The 13,629-nt window shown below is 48.1% G+C and overlaps 1 protein-coding gene across 3 annotated transcripts in view; it reads right to left on the bottom strand.

Moving 5' to 3' along the window:
- Window positions 1-13,074, bottom strand: part of LOC130367530 (zinc finger CW-type PWWP domain protein 1-like) — a gene marked incomplete at its 5' end in the record, with an annotated part of 119,911 nt that extends 106,837 nt beyond the window's left edge. For 2 of the 3 annotated variants that reach the window (XM_056569954.1, XM_056569956.1), the window contains 3 exon segments: window positions 9,771-9,846; window positions 12,085-12,199; window positions 12,793-13,074. In XM_056569954.1, coding sequence (XP_056425929.1) covers window positions 9,771-9,846; window positions 12,085-12,199; window positions 12,793-13,074 — 473 coding nt within the window. 3 annotated transcript variants of the gene reach the window in all.
- Between the last annotated feature and the right edge of the window lie 555 nt (window positions 13,075-13,629).

Here is a 13,629-nt window from a genome sequence, read left to right as displayed (position 1 = left end):
TCTTGATCCCTCCAGCAGATGCCTCCATTCCTCAAGTGCTAATTTGATGGCTAGAAGCTCTCGATCCCCGATGGAGTAGTTCCTCTCCGCCGGAGAGAAGGTCCTAGAAAAAAAACCACAAGTGACAGCATGCCCGGAAGAATTTTTTTGTAGAAGAACAGCTCCAGCTCCCACTGAGGAGGCATCAACCTCCAATAGGAAGGGTTTGGAAGGGTCAGGTCTGGAGAGCACGGGAGCCGAAGAAAAGGCAGACTTGAGTCGTTTAAAGGCGTCTTCCGCTTGAGGAGGCCAAGACTTGGGATCGGCATTTTTTTTGGTTAAAGCCACGATAGGAGCCACAACGGTAGAAAAATGTGGAATAAATTGCCTGTAATAATTGGCGAACCCCAAAAAGCGTTGGATAGCACGGAGTCCGGAGGGGCGTGGCCAATCTAAGACGGCAGAGAGTTTGTCTGGATCCATTTGTAGTCCCTGGCCAGAGACCAAATATCCTAGAAAAGGAAGAGATTGGCATTCAAACAGACATTTCTCAATTTTGGCATAGAGTTGATTGTCAAGAAGTCTCTGAAGAACCATACGGACATGCGGGCGGTGTTCTTCTAGATTGGCAGAAAAAATTAGGATATCGTCCAGATATACAACAACACAGGAGTATAACAGATCACGAAAAATTTAATTAACAAAGTCTTGGAAGACAGCAGGGGCGTTGCACAGGCCAAAGGGCATGACCAGATACTCAAAGTGTCCATCTCTGGTGTTAAATGCCGTTTTCCACTCATCCCCCTCTCTGATGCGGATGAGGTTATAGGCACCTCTTAAGTCCAGTTTAGTAAAGATGTGGGCACCTTGGAGGCGATCAAAGAGTTCAGAGATGAGGGGTAGGGGGTAGCGGTTCTTAACCGTGATTTTATTAAGACCGCGGTAGTCAATGCAAGGACGTAGGGAGCCATCTTTTTTGGACACAAAGAAAAATCCGGCTCCGGCAGGAGAGGAGGATTTACGGATAAAGCCCTTTTTTAAATTTTCCTGGACGTATTCAGACATGGCAAGAGTCTCTGGGGCAGAGAGAGGATAAATTCTGCCCCGGGGTGGAGTAGTGCCCGGGAGGAGGTCGATAGGACAATCATAAGGCCTGTGAGGAGGTAGAGTCTCAGCTTGTTTTTTGCAGAAAACATCCGCAAAGTCCATATAGGCCTTAGGGAGACCGGTTACTGGAGGAACCACAGAGTCACGGCAAGGGTTACTGGGAACCGGTTTTAGACAGTCCTTGGAACAAGAGGGCCCCCAACTCTTGATCTCCCCAGTGGACCAATCCAGGGTTGGGGAATGAAGTTGAAGCCAGGGAAGTCCAAGGAGAATTTCCGAGGTGCAATTGGGGAGGACCAAAAGTTCAATCCTCTCGTGATGAGATCCGATGCTCATTAGAAGGGGCTCCGTGCGGAAACGTATGGTACAGTCCAATCTTTCATTGTTTACACAATTGATGTAAAGGGGTCTGGCGAGACTGGTCACTGGGATGTTGAACCTGTTGACGAGAGAGGCCAAAATAAAATTTCCTGCAGATCCAGAGTCCAAGAAGGCCACAGTAGAGAAGGAGAAGGCAGAGGCAGACATCCGCACAGGCACAGTAAGACGTGGAGAAGCAGAGTAGACATCAAGGACTGTTTCACCTTTGTGCGGAGTCAGCGTACGTCTTTCCAGGCGGGGAGGACGGATAGGACAATCCCTCAGGAAGTGTTCGGTACTAGCACAGTACAGGCAGAGGTTCTCCATGCGGCGTCGTGTCCTCTCTTGAGGTGTCAGGCGAGACCGGTCGACCAGCATAGCCTCCACGGCGGGAGGCACAGGAACGGATTGCAGGGGACCAGAGGAGAGAGGAGCCGAGGAGAAGAAACGCCTCGTGCGAACAGAGTCCATATCTTGGCGGAGCTCCTGACGCCTTTCGGAAAAACGCATGTCAATGCGAGTGGCTAGGTGAATGAGTTCATGTAGATTAGCAGGAATTTCTCGTGCGGCCAGAACATCTTTAATGTTGCTGGATAGGCCTTTTTTAAAGGTCGCGCAGAGGGCCTCATTATTCCAGGATAATTCTGAAGCAAGAGTACGGAATTGTACGGCATACTCGCCAACGGAAGAATTACCCTGGACCAGGTTCAACAGGGCAGTCTCAGCAGAAGAGGCTCGGGCAGGTTCCTCAAAGACACTTCGGATTTCCGAGAAGAAGGAGTGTACAGAGGCAGTGACGGGGTCATTGCGGTCCCAGAGCGGTGTGGCCCAAGACAGGGCTTTTCCAGACAGAAGGCTGACTACGAAAGCCACCTTAGACCTTTCAGTGGGAAACTGGTCCGACATCATCTCCAGATGCAGGGAACATTGGGAAAGAAAGCCACGGCAAAACTTAGAGTCCCCATCAAATTTATCCGGCAAGGATAGGCGTAGACCAGGAGCGGCCACTCGCTGCGGAGGAGGTGCAGGAGCTGGCGGAGGAGATGACTGCTGAAGCTGTGGTAGTAACTGCTGTAGCATAACGGTCAGTTGAGACAGCTGTTGGCCTTGTTGCGCTATCTGTTGTGACTGCTGGGCGACCACCGTGGTAAGGTCAGCGACAACTGGCAGAGGAACTTCAGCGGGATCCATGGCCGGATCTACTGTCACGATGCCGGCTGGCAGGTAGTGGATCCTCTGTGCCAGAGAGGGATTGGCGTGGACCGTGCTAGTGGATCGGTTCTAAGTCACTACTGGTTTTCACCAGAGCCCGCCGCAAAGCGGGATGGTCTTGCTGCGGCGGTAGTGACCAGGTCGTATCCACTAGCAACGGCTCACCTCTCTGGCTGCTGAAGATAGGCGCGGTACAAGGGAGTAGACAGAAGCAAGGTCGGACGTAGCAGAAGGTCGGGGCAGGCAGCAAGGATCGTAGTCAGGGGCAACGGCAGGAGGTCTGGAACACAGGCTAGGAACACACAAGGAAACGCTTTCACTGGCACGATGGCAACAAGATCCGGCAAGGGAGTGCAGGGGAAGTGAGGTATAAATAGGGAGTGCACAGGTGAACACACTAATTGGAATCACTGCGCCAATCAGCGGCGCAGTGGCCCTTTAAATCGCAAAGACCCGGCGCGCGCGCGCCCTAGGGAGCGGGGCCGCGCGCGCCGGGACAGGACCGAGGGAGAGCGAGTCAGGTACGGGAGCCGGGGTGCGCATCGCGAGCGGGCGCTACCCGCATCGCGAATCGCATCCCGGCTGGAAGCGGAATCGCAGCGCCCCGGGTCAGTGGATCTGACCGGAGCGCTGCAGCGGGGAGAGTGTAGCGAGCGCTCCGGGGAGGAGCGGGGACCCGGAGCGCTCGGCGTAACAGTATGTACGCACTGGACTTCCAGCGACCTAACTTCCTGATAACATGAGCAGGAACACCATGACGAGAGGCAGACGCGGCTGCCCCTATGCGTAGAGAATGACCGGATATGACCGAAGCATCATGGCCAAAGGACTTAACTAAAACACGTAAATAACGAACAAAAACTGAGGAAGTAAGAGCAATGTTATTAAACAACAACAAAGGACATTCTGGACTGTCATGAACACGAAGAGCAAGTAACGAGTTAAAGACCGAGACCGGACACCATTTGTGAGAAGTTTTAAAATATTTGACGTGCACCTTCTGACCGGGAAGTGATGTCTTAGTGTCGTTCAGAACGAGAGTGAAATGATCCGTGGCTCGCTGCAATTGCCCCAACTTGAGAAATGGAGCGGTACTAGTTCTACTCGTGAACTCGCCCGGCCTCAGAAAGCCATAGAAACCTAAGAAGAGGGCTGCTTTTAGCGTTAAACTATTACCTAGACCAAACGGGGAGTGATCCAGGGCATCTGCCAGCTCCCTAAACAGCGACCCCGAGATGGGCTGCCGGCCTGGCGGCTTTGGTACTCTACTTTTGGCAACCCCCTTAAGGGCAGCATTAACTGCATGCATGGTAAACAATGATGCCCGATCCGGGAACTTCAAAGTAACAAAGTGTTGTATGCCTGCTAAATAAATCTTTATGGTGTTATATGCTAGCCGTAAGGAGGAGTGGCAAAACCCTATAAAGGCTAAAATAAAAGATACTGAAAGGACATCGTTATGCGGGTGCGACTGACAGAACTTAGTAAACAGATTAAAGGCCGTACGGTAAACTTTCTGAGTGTTACGGGAAAGTGAACTATTAATCAAGTCCTGACCTACAGACAAATAGGCATTTAATTCAAAACCAAATCGTGGAACGCTGGAACCATGCATCCTGATGGATCGGCCTCTGGCATTACCTGGAAGAAAAGTGCAAAATTGAGCCTAGACAGTGCATCAGCAGCCGTGTTCCTAACACCATCTATATGAGCACTAGAGAAGTGAAAATTATGTAACAAAGATAACCATACCAGTTTACGCATCAAAGACATGACCTGTGGGGACGAGGATCTACCTTTAAGCAGAATATACACCGTAGCTTCATTATCAGAAACAAACAGCACTGACTTCCTGAACCATAGGTGACCCCACACACTGGCAGCTGCAACTATAGGGTACAACTCAAACAATGCTGAGGACCTGCTAAAACCCGGAGACTGAAATACCTCAATTGGCCAAGCACTGGCCAACCAATGATTCTCCCAAATGGCTGCAAAACCCACTGAGGAGGAAGCATCGGAAAAAACTAAAGGAGAAGCATTATCGATACCAGGGGTGAAAAAGGATACCCCATTCCAGTTAGTCAAAAATGTATGCCACATAGCAAAATCGGCAATCGCTTGTTTATGAAATATGACTACGTCGCTTTGGCCAGGCACAGAATTCATAGCGTCTAACAACCTGGAAACAAAACTCCTACCCTGTGGAATTACACGCATGGCAAAGTTCAGCATGCCGAGAATGGATTGCAGCTGTACTTTGGTCACCCGGGGTGAATTGACAAGATCATGCATGGCCTGTCTAATACGTGAGAGCTTGTCGAGCGGTAATCGGGCTTCCATGACCTGTGTGTCTAGAACAATACCTAAGAAAGTCAGTGACTTGCAAGGGCCCTCAACTTTTTTGTCTGACACCGGAACCGCCAGTTGCTGGAATACTGCTAACGAGGTTGTCAAGTCCCTGGGGCACACGTTACCTGGCTCAATAAACAAAAAATCGTCCAAGTAGTGGATGACATGGGAACAGTCAAACCTGTTTTCCAGGAGCCAGTGTAGGGATTGCGCAAATTTATCAAATAACCAAGGACTACTCCTGGAACCAAAGGTTAACTTAACAGCAAAATAATACTTGTCGCGCCATTTAATACCGTGCCACTTCCATAGCTGAGGCATAATAGGCAGGAGCTTAAAGGCATCGGAAATATCGATCTTGGACAGCCACGTGTTACCGCCCATGCTCAGTATGACCGCTATTGCCTCATCTATGGAAGCATATTTCAGGGAGAACTCTTCAGCGGGAATAAGAGAGTTTAAACTAGGTGTGTGTGCAGAGTAAGGGGCGGACAAATCATAAATTAAACGAAGTTTATTACTGAATTTCCCAGCCACCAACCCCAATGGACTAACTCTCCAAACGTCAAAGGGGGGCTCATCAAACGGACCAATAACAAAACCCTTGTCTATTTCAGCTTGTATCAGGGTATCTACAGCCCTAGGGTCCCTTAGAGCAGAACGTAAATTGTCACACTCATACGTAGCAGAGGGTAAAGTAATGAAACCTGTGTGGAAACCTGACCGGAATCCATTAATCAAAAACTGAACAAAACACCTATCTGGATGATCAGCAAGAAAATGTTCTAAACACAACACGTCTATCACTGCTAGTCATGCTTTCGACTTCTGTGGACAACTGGCCTTAGGATGGGCCCTGAAACAGAATGCACAGACATGTAAAAGTCTACACTGGTTATAATTGCAAGACCCAAAATTGAAATTATTGCAAATTTGAGATTTACCAAGATACTTGATGGGCCTACCTAACTTGTCAATCAAGCCCGAGTGTTTCTGATTCCTAGGCTGAAATGTGGGTGAAGACGTGCCGGGATTTACCTCGGATGGGGAATTAACAGTATTGCACCATTCAGTGGTATGGGCGATGGACTGACACCGAGAGCAAACGGGGGCTTTAAGACCTGCAAAATGATTGCAGAAAATCTCGGTGTCAACCAACGCCCAATTAACTGTATAGTTGTACTGCACTAGAGCTGCCGCCGCCTTAGCTGAAAATGACTTATGATAATCATAAAACGTGAACCCACCATATTTATGAGCTAACTCTGTGACTTTGAACAGATACATGTCAAGCTCTTCACGTCTTTCTGGCTTGACTGAGCATAAAACGTCACGATAAATGGCGAACGCCATACTGAATTCAGCTAATGTAAGCTTGCGACTTAACCTTACATCTTTTGCTTTCAGAATGACCGACACCTCACCGCAAGCAATAGTCTTGTTCTCGGAAACATCATGAGACGCAATAAGCAAGGAAGCGAGATTAACATCCTTACCATCAAGAATGTCCTTCTTCAGATTAGTCGGGATAAAATGAGCTGGCGCGACATTTGGCACGAGCATATTAAGTCCAACCGGTAATACTGAAGCCTGCGGGGTAGCAGAAACCTGAGGGGGAACAGAAGTGTGTGGAATGGCCGAAGTCAAACCCACCACTGGGGCCGGAGCGGGAGCCTCCGAACTCTTACATTCCAAGGTATCAACTCTAGAGCACAGCGAGTTAATTAACGTATGCAACTGCAAGATGGACGTATTGAGTGTCTGCATGGACACTCCTTCACTGCTAGGGCCTGCTTGATCGCAGGGTCCCGAGTGCTCAGAGACCAATAAACGATAAAGTTCCGCCTTGCGGGCAGTAGCCGGGAACGGGATGCCTTTGCGGACGAGTTCAGCCGTCAGTTTAGGAATGGTCCAGTTACGAAGAGATGGGACGCTACCCAGATCCGATGTTCTAGCGACATTGTCCAGAACAGAAGCTGCATCTTCAATGTCTGATGCGTGAGACATTACTGAAAATTAGATATACAACAATCAAATCCTGACCCAAGGAACAACCAAAAAACGAAATACACCTGTCAGAGCAAGACTAACCCGGAAATCAAAACCACTGCCACCACAGAATCGGACTAGAAAGTGAAGAGTACCGAGTGGTGACTAGACACACGCTAACAGCGTGACACGTAAAGTTACTCGTGACTAACGAACCCCTTGGCCCAAAGACGTGATGAGCAGGGGATAGAGAGTACACTCAAGGACGTGATGGGTAACGAACTAAAACATGAATACCTGGACTTCCGGAAGCCTAAAACAGACCGCACCTTGACAACTGGGTTATGACGGTCAATCTCGACACGAACAGGCGTTGGAACAACGTAGAAGCTGAAACGAGGCGAGACCACCAGGATGAACACTGCGAGCCAAAAGGAGAACCGTATGAAGAGAATGTTTACTGTAACTAACCCAAAATGGACTGCACATACCTGTACCGAGGGTGGTAAGCCAACACGAAGTACACGACAGCAGACGTATAAGCCACAAGAGCGTGCGTGGACAACTGCTGAATAAACACACAGGCATATAACTTAACAACACATAGACTAAGGCAGATCCACACGAGGACTCAAAGACGAGTTGAGTCGGTGGAAAGGCTGGAATAACGTAGAAGCTGAAGCGAGGCGAGACCACCAGAATGAACACTGCGAGTTAAAGGAGAACCGTATGAAGAGAATGTTTACTGTAACTAACCCAAAAATGGACTGCACATACCTGTACCGAGGGTGGTAAGCCAACACGAAGTTCACGACAGCAGACGTATAAGCCACAAGAGCGTGCGTGGACAACTGCTGAACAAAACACACCGGCATATAACTTAACAACACACAGGCTAAGGCAGATCCACATGAGGACCCAAAGACGAGTTGAGTCGGTGGAAAGGACATGAACCGAGCCCCAAAGGGCGAGTTGGGGGAAGAGAAAACAACCTGCCTAAACATAAATATTTTTTTTTTTTTTTTTAATTAACACCTATATACATATTTGCAAAATTCCAAATATATTCTTTTATCTCTTTTACCTAAAAACGACCGAGTAACCATAGGAGCACAGGAACAACAGAACAGCAGCGCACATTGAAGACCATGCTACAAGCCAGGCAAACTAATTTAGGAACAACCGCCTTATTCACTACCACGACACGTTAGAGTAAAACGGTACCAAACAACGAGCAAAGTAAATAACTACGACTAGCAATAAATATCATGAAGCAATAAATACCATGAAGACAGAGGCGAAACAGCGGAAGGCAAATTGACCATGTGAGAACAGAATTATAGTACCAGACAATAGCGGAGCATATAATGGTAGTGTATCAGCAGCGTATGCAACAGACTCATGAGTTAAAACATGACTAATACGGACCAATGTATGCGGCCGAAGTGTAGATACGAGAAGCAGTAGTGTAAAACACATGGAATATGAAACAGATTAGGTATATGAGAAGCAACTGCGGAACAAACGCGTCAACCAGTGAAATACACAGCAGGGACATCTGTGACACATTAACGAAGCGTCCTGACCAGTAGACAACGTGTACTGACACTAAGACTAACACCTGGAACTACAAGACTATAATACCTACAGTATGCAAACAAGCACCCAGCATGCAGAGCTGAGCCGCAGGAGGTGTGTAACGAACTGGCTGCCGGCTGAGACTGGTGACCGAATAAGAAAGCCGGCATGCGTAAGGCAGCGGAACGGGACGGGAGAATACCGCGGAGCTCCGAAGGACATATGCTCTGAAAGGTAACTCCCGCTGTCACCTCCCCCAGCCAGCACCAAACATCTGAAAAGAAACCCCCCGACATGCGCCGGAAGCGCACAACGTAGCTCAGCAGCCCGCTACGGCTGCTGAACAACAACATCAACATGCTAAAGGCAGGGCACGGGGGACTCATACGAGACACGAGCCCCCAGACTCCTGCAGTCACTCCCCGGACCTAAACTAACCTGAAATGACGTGCACAGCAGAGCACAGGAACGAACACGAGGCTGGAGAGACTCCCCACGGCGTCTGACGTCACGGACTCCAAACAACGCGAGAGCCGCGGCGCACTGAACACAGGGAGCCGCGGCTTTTAAGCGCAAGTACCGCCCCTCCCACAAACACAGGTTAAGTGACTCAGTCAATTAACCTTCGCACATATCACAATGTAGCAGTGTATGGTCTGTGAATGTGTTTATATATATCACAATGTAGCAGTGTATGGTCTGTGAATGTGTTTATATATATCACAATGTAGCAGTGTATGGTCTGTGAATGTGTTTATATATATCACAATGTAGCAGTGTATGGTCTGTGAATGTGTTTATATATATCACAATGTAGCAGTGTCTGTTCTGCGTGTATGTGTTTTATATATAATCACAATGTAGCAGTGTATGATCTGCGTGTATGTGTTTATATATATCACAATGTAGCAGTGTATGGTCTGTGAATGTGTTTATATATACCACAATGTAGCAGTGTATGGTCTGTGAATGTGTTTATATATATCACAATGTAGCAGTGTATGGTCTGTGAATGTGTTTATATATATCACAATGTAGCAGTGTATGGTCTGTGTATGTGTTTATATATAATCACAATGTAGCAGTGTATGGTCTGTGTATGTGTTTTTATATATATATATATATATATATATATATATATAATAACAATGTAGCAGAGTCTAGAAGGTTCAGCACAGAATGATGTCACTTACAGAAAAAAGATCCTGTGATTTGGCCACTTGGACATATTGCCGGGTATCCGGATCGTAGTCCACTATGGCGGGCCACCTGTGTACAGAAAACGGGGTCGCATGATGAGGAGCGGCACGCCAAGGTCAGAGGTGAGGATACCAGAGCTAGAAGGTTTATGGGAACTCTGGAACACTAGACCACCAGGGAGTGTACAATTATCCCCTTCACTGCCCTAGACCACCAGGGAATGTACAATAATCTCCTTCACTGCCCTAGACCACCAGGGAATGTACAATAATCTCCTTCACTGCCCTAGACCACCAGGGAATGTACAATAATCTCCTTCACAGCCCTAGACCACCAGGGAATGTACAATAATCTCCTTCACTGCCCTAGACCACCAGGGAATGTACAATTATCTCCTTCACTGCCCTAGACCACCAGGGAATGTACAATTATCTCCTTCACTGCCCTAGACCACCAGGGAATGTACAATAATCTCCTTCACTGCCCTAGACCACCAGGGAATGTACAATTATCTCCTTCACTGCCCTAGACCACCAGGGAGTGTACAATAATCTCCTTCACTGCCATAGACCACCAGGGAATGTACAATTATCCCCATCACTGTCCTAGACCACCAGGGAATGTACAATAATCTCCTTCACAGCCCTAGACCACCAGGGAATGTACAATTATCCCCATCACTGTCCTAGACCACCAGGGAATGAACAATTATCCCCATCACTGTCCTAGACCACCAGGGAATGTACAATAATCTCCTTCACTGCCCTAGACCACCAGGGAATGTACAATAATCTCCTTCACTGCCCTAGACCACCAGGGAATGTACAATAATCTCCTTCACTGCCCTAGACCACCAGGGAATGTACAATTATCTCCTTCACTGCCCTAGACCACCAGGGAGTGTACAATCATCTCCTTCACTGCCATAGACCACCAGGGAATGTACAATTATCCCCATCACTGTCCTAGACCACCAGGGAATGAACAATTATCCCCATCACTGTCCTAGACCACCAGGGAATGTACAATTATCTCCTTCACTGCCCTAGACCACCAGGGAATGTACAATAATCTCCTTCACTGCCCTAGACCACCAGGGAATGTACAATAATCTCCTTCACTGCCCTAGACCACCAGGGAATGTACAATTATCCCCATCACTGTCCTAGACCACCAGGGAATGTACAATAATCTCCTTCACAGCCCTAGACCACCAGGGAATGTACAATAATCTCCTTCACAGCCCTAGACCACCAGGGAATGTACAATAATCTCCTTCACTGCCCTAGACCACCAGGGAATGTACAATTATCCCCTTCACTGCTGTAGACCACCAGGGAATGTACAATAATCTCCTTCACTGCCCTAGACCACCAGGGAATGTACAATAATCTCCATCACTGCCCTAGACCACCAGGGAATGTACAGTCATCTCCTTCACTGCCCTAGACCACCAGGGAATGTACAATAATCTCCTTCACTGCCCTAGACCACCAGGGAATGTACAATAATCTCCTTCACTGCCCTAGACCACCAGGGAATGTACAATTAACCCCTTCACTGCTGTAGACCACCAGGGAATGTACAGTTATCTCCTTCACTGCCCTAGACCACCAGGGAATGTACAATAATCTCCTTCACTGCCCTAGACCACCAGGGAATGTACAATAATCTCCTTCACTGCCCTAGACCACCAGGGAATGTACAATTATCTCCTTCACTGCCCTAGACCACCAGGGAATGTACAATAATCTCCTTCACTGCCCTAGACCACCAGGGAATGTACAGTTATCTCCTTCACTGCCCTAGACCACCAGGGAATGTACAATAATCTCCTTCACTGCCATAGACCACCAGGGAATGTACAATAATCTCCTTCACTGCCCTAGACCACCAGGGAATGTACAGTTATCTCCTTCACTGCCCTAGACCACCAGGGAATGTACAATAATCTCCTTCACTGTCCTAGACCACCAGGGAATGTACAATTATCTCCATCACTGCCCTAGACCACCAGGCAGTGTCCTAGACCACCTTGTATTTAACCACTAACCCCTTAATTTCCACAGACCGTCTCTATTAACCCCTTCAGCTCACCAAAGATAGCGTATTGTTATTCCGCAGATGTCCCCGCTCACCTATAGATTACATTACGGACATTATGTTGCACTGTGCTGTATTATGTGGGCTACATATGACGGTATAATGGGACACTGGACAGGTCACAGCCGTATAATTCAGGTACATGTGGGGATGGTTGGCGTCATTATTGGCATTGTATGGCGGTATAAAGAGACGGAGCCTCACCAGGGGCGTCCCTGCTGCTTCACCCACACAATGGAGCCCGGGACGTACTCTGCATCAATAACCCGGACGCCATAACAGCTCTCCTCTGCTACATCACATCTGTCATATACTCCATCTATAACGGCAAAGAGGGGGCGAGTCAGCGCAGGAACAGTGGGGGACATATAGAGGAATAGTGGGGGACATATAGAGGAATTGTGGGGGACACGGAGGAATAGTGGGGGGGACATAGAGGAATAGTGGGGGGGGACATAGAGGAATAGTGGGGGGGACACGGAGGAATAGTGGGGGACATGCAGGAATAGTGGGGGACACGCAGGAATAGTGGGGGACATATAGAGGAATAGTGGGGGACACGGAGGAATAGTGGGGGGGACATAGAGGAATAGTGGGGGGGACATAGAGGAATAGTGGGGGGGACACGGAGGAATAGTGGGGGGGACACGGAGGAATAGTGGGGGGGACACGGAGGAATAGTGGGGGGGACACGGAGGAATAGTGGGGAGGGGGGACACGGAGGAATAGTGGGGAGGGGGGACACGGAGGAATAGTGGGGAGGGGGGACACGAAGGAATAGTGGGGAGGGGGGACACGGAGGAATAGTGGGGAGGGGGGACACGGAGGAATAGTGGGGAGGGCACGGAGGACTAGTGGGGGGGACATATAGTTGTGTGAGCGCAGGAATAGTGGAGGGATGTAGCGGTGTACCTGGGTTTTGGTCACATGACCAGTCTTCCGGCAGCGTCCATGGATCCACCTGTTCGTGCAGCCTTCTCCACTTCATGCAGGGGGGGTTGGCGCACTGCACCCAGGCCAGACACTTACCTGTAACAATGAAGGAGGAGTGAAGAGCCGGACGCCATCGTCCTTGTCCCCCCCATCCTAAGGACTCACCGGGAACACTGGGGGTCTCCTCCTCCTCCAACCATCCCTGAGGGGCTCCATCATCTGGGGGGTCAGGAACCACAATCGGAGGGGGTGGCAGTGTATCTAAGGCACAAATGGATATCAAGGTCACAAACATTATATAATATTCAGCTGAGCCGCTGTATCTAATCCTATCATGTGTGATACTGACCTCTGAGCCACTGTATCTAAGCCTATCAAGTGTGATACTGACTATAGTGGTATACAGACCTCTAGGTGTATATAGATAACATTGTATTAGATGAATATAAGAACGGAGATGTGAGGTAGGTAGATGTGTAAGTAGACTAGCAGCAGATGATCGGAGTAAAGATTCGTTTATTAATGTAGAATATAGATCGTCCTAGCAGGGCCCTTACTATGGATCTAATAAATATATTAACAAATTTGTGCAAAAACAGTTAAAAATAATATAACGTTGTGCAAAGAATAATAATAAATAATATAACGTTGTGCAAAGAATAATACAAAATAATATAACGTTGTGCAAAGAATAATAAAAAATAATATAACGTTGTGCAAAGAATAATAAATAATATAACGTTGCGCAAAGAATAATAAAAAATAATATAACGTTGTGCAAAGAATAAAAATAAATAATATAACGTTGTGCAAAGA

The sequence above is a fragment of the Hyla sarda genome, chromosome 4, assembly GCF_029499605.1.
Source record: "Hyla sarda isolate aHylSar1 chromosome 4, aHylSar1.hap1, whole genome shotgun sequence".
Lineage (NCBI taxonomy): Eukaryota > Metazoa > Chordata > Amphibia > Anura > Hylidae > Hyla > Hyla sarda.
The sequence above is the reverse complement of the archived record's forward strand: the minus strand, read 5'-3'. Positions and strand labels throughout refer to the sequence as shown.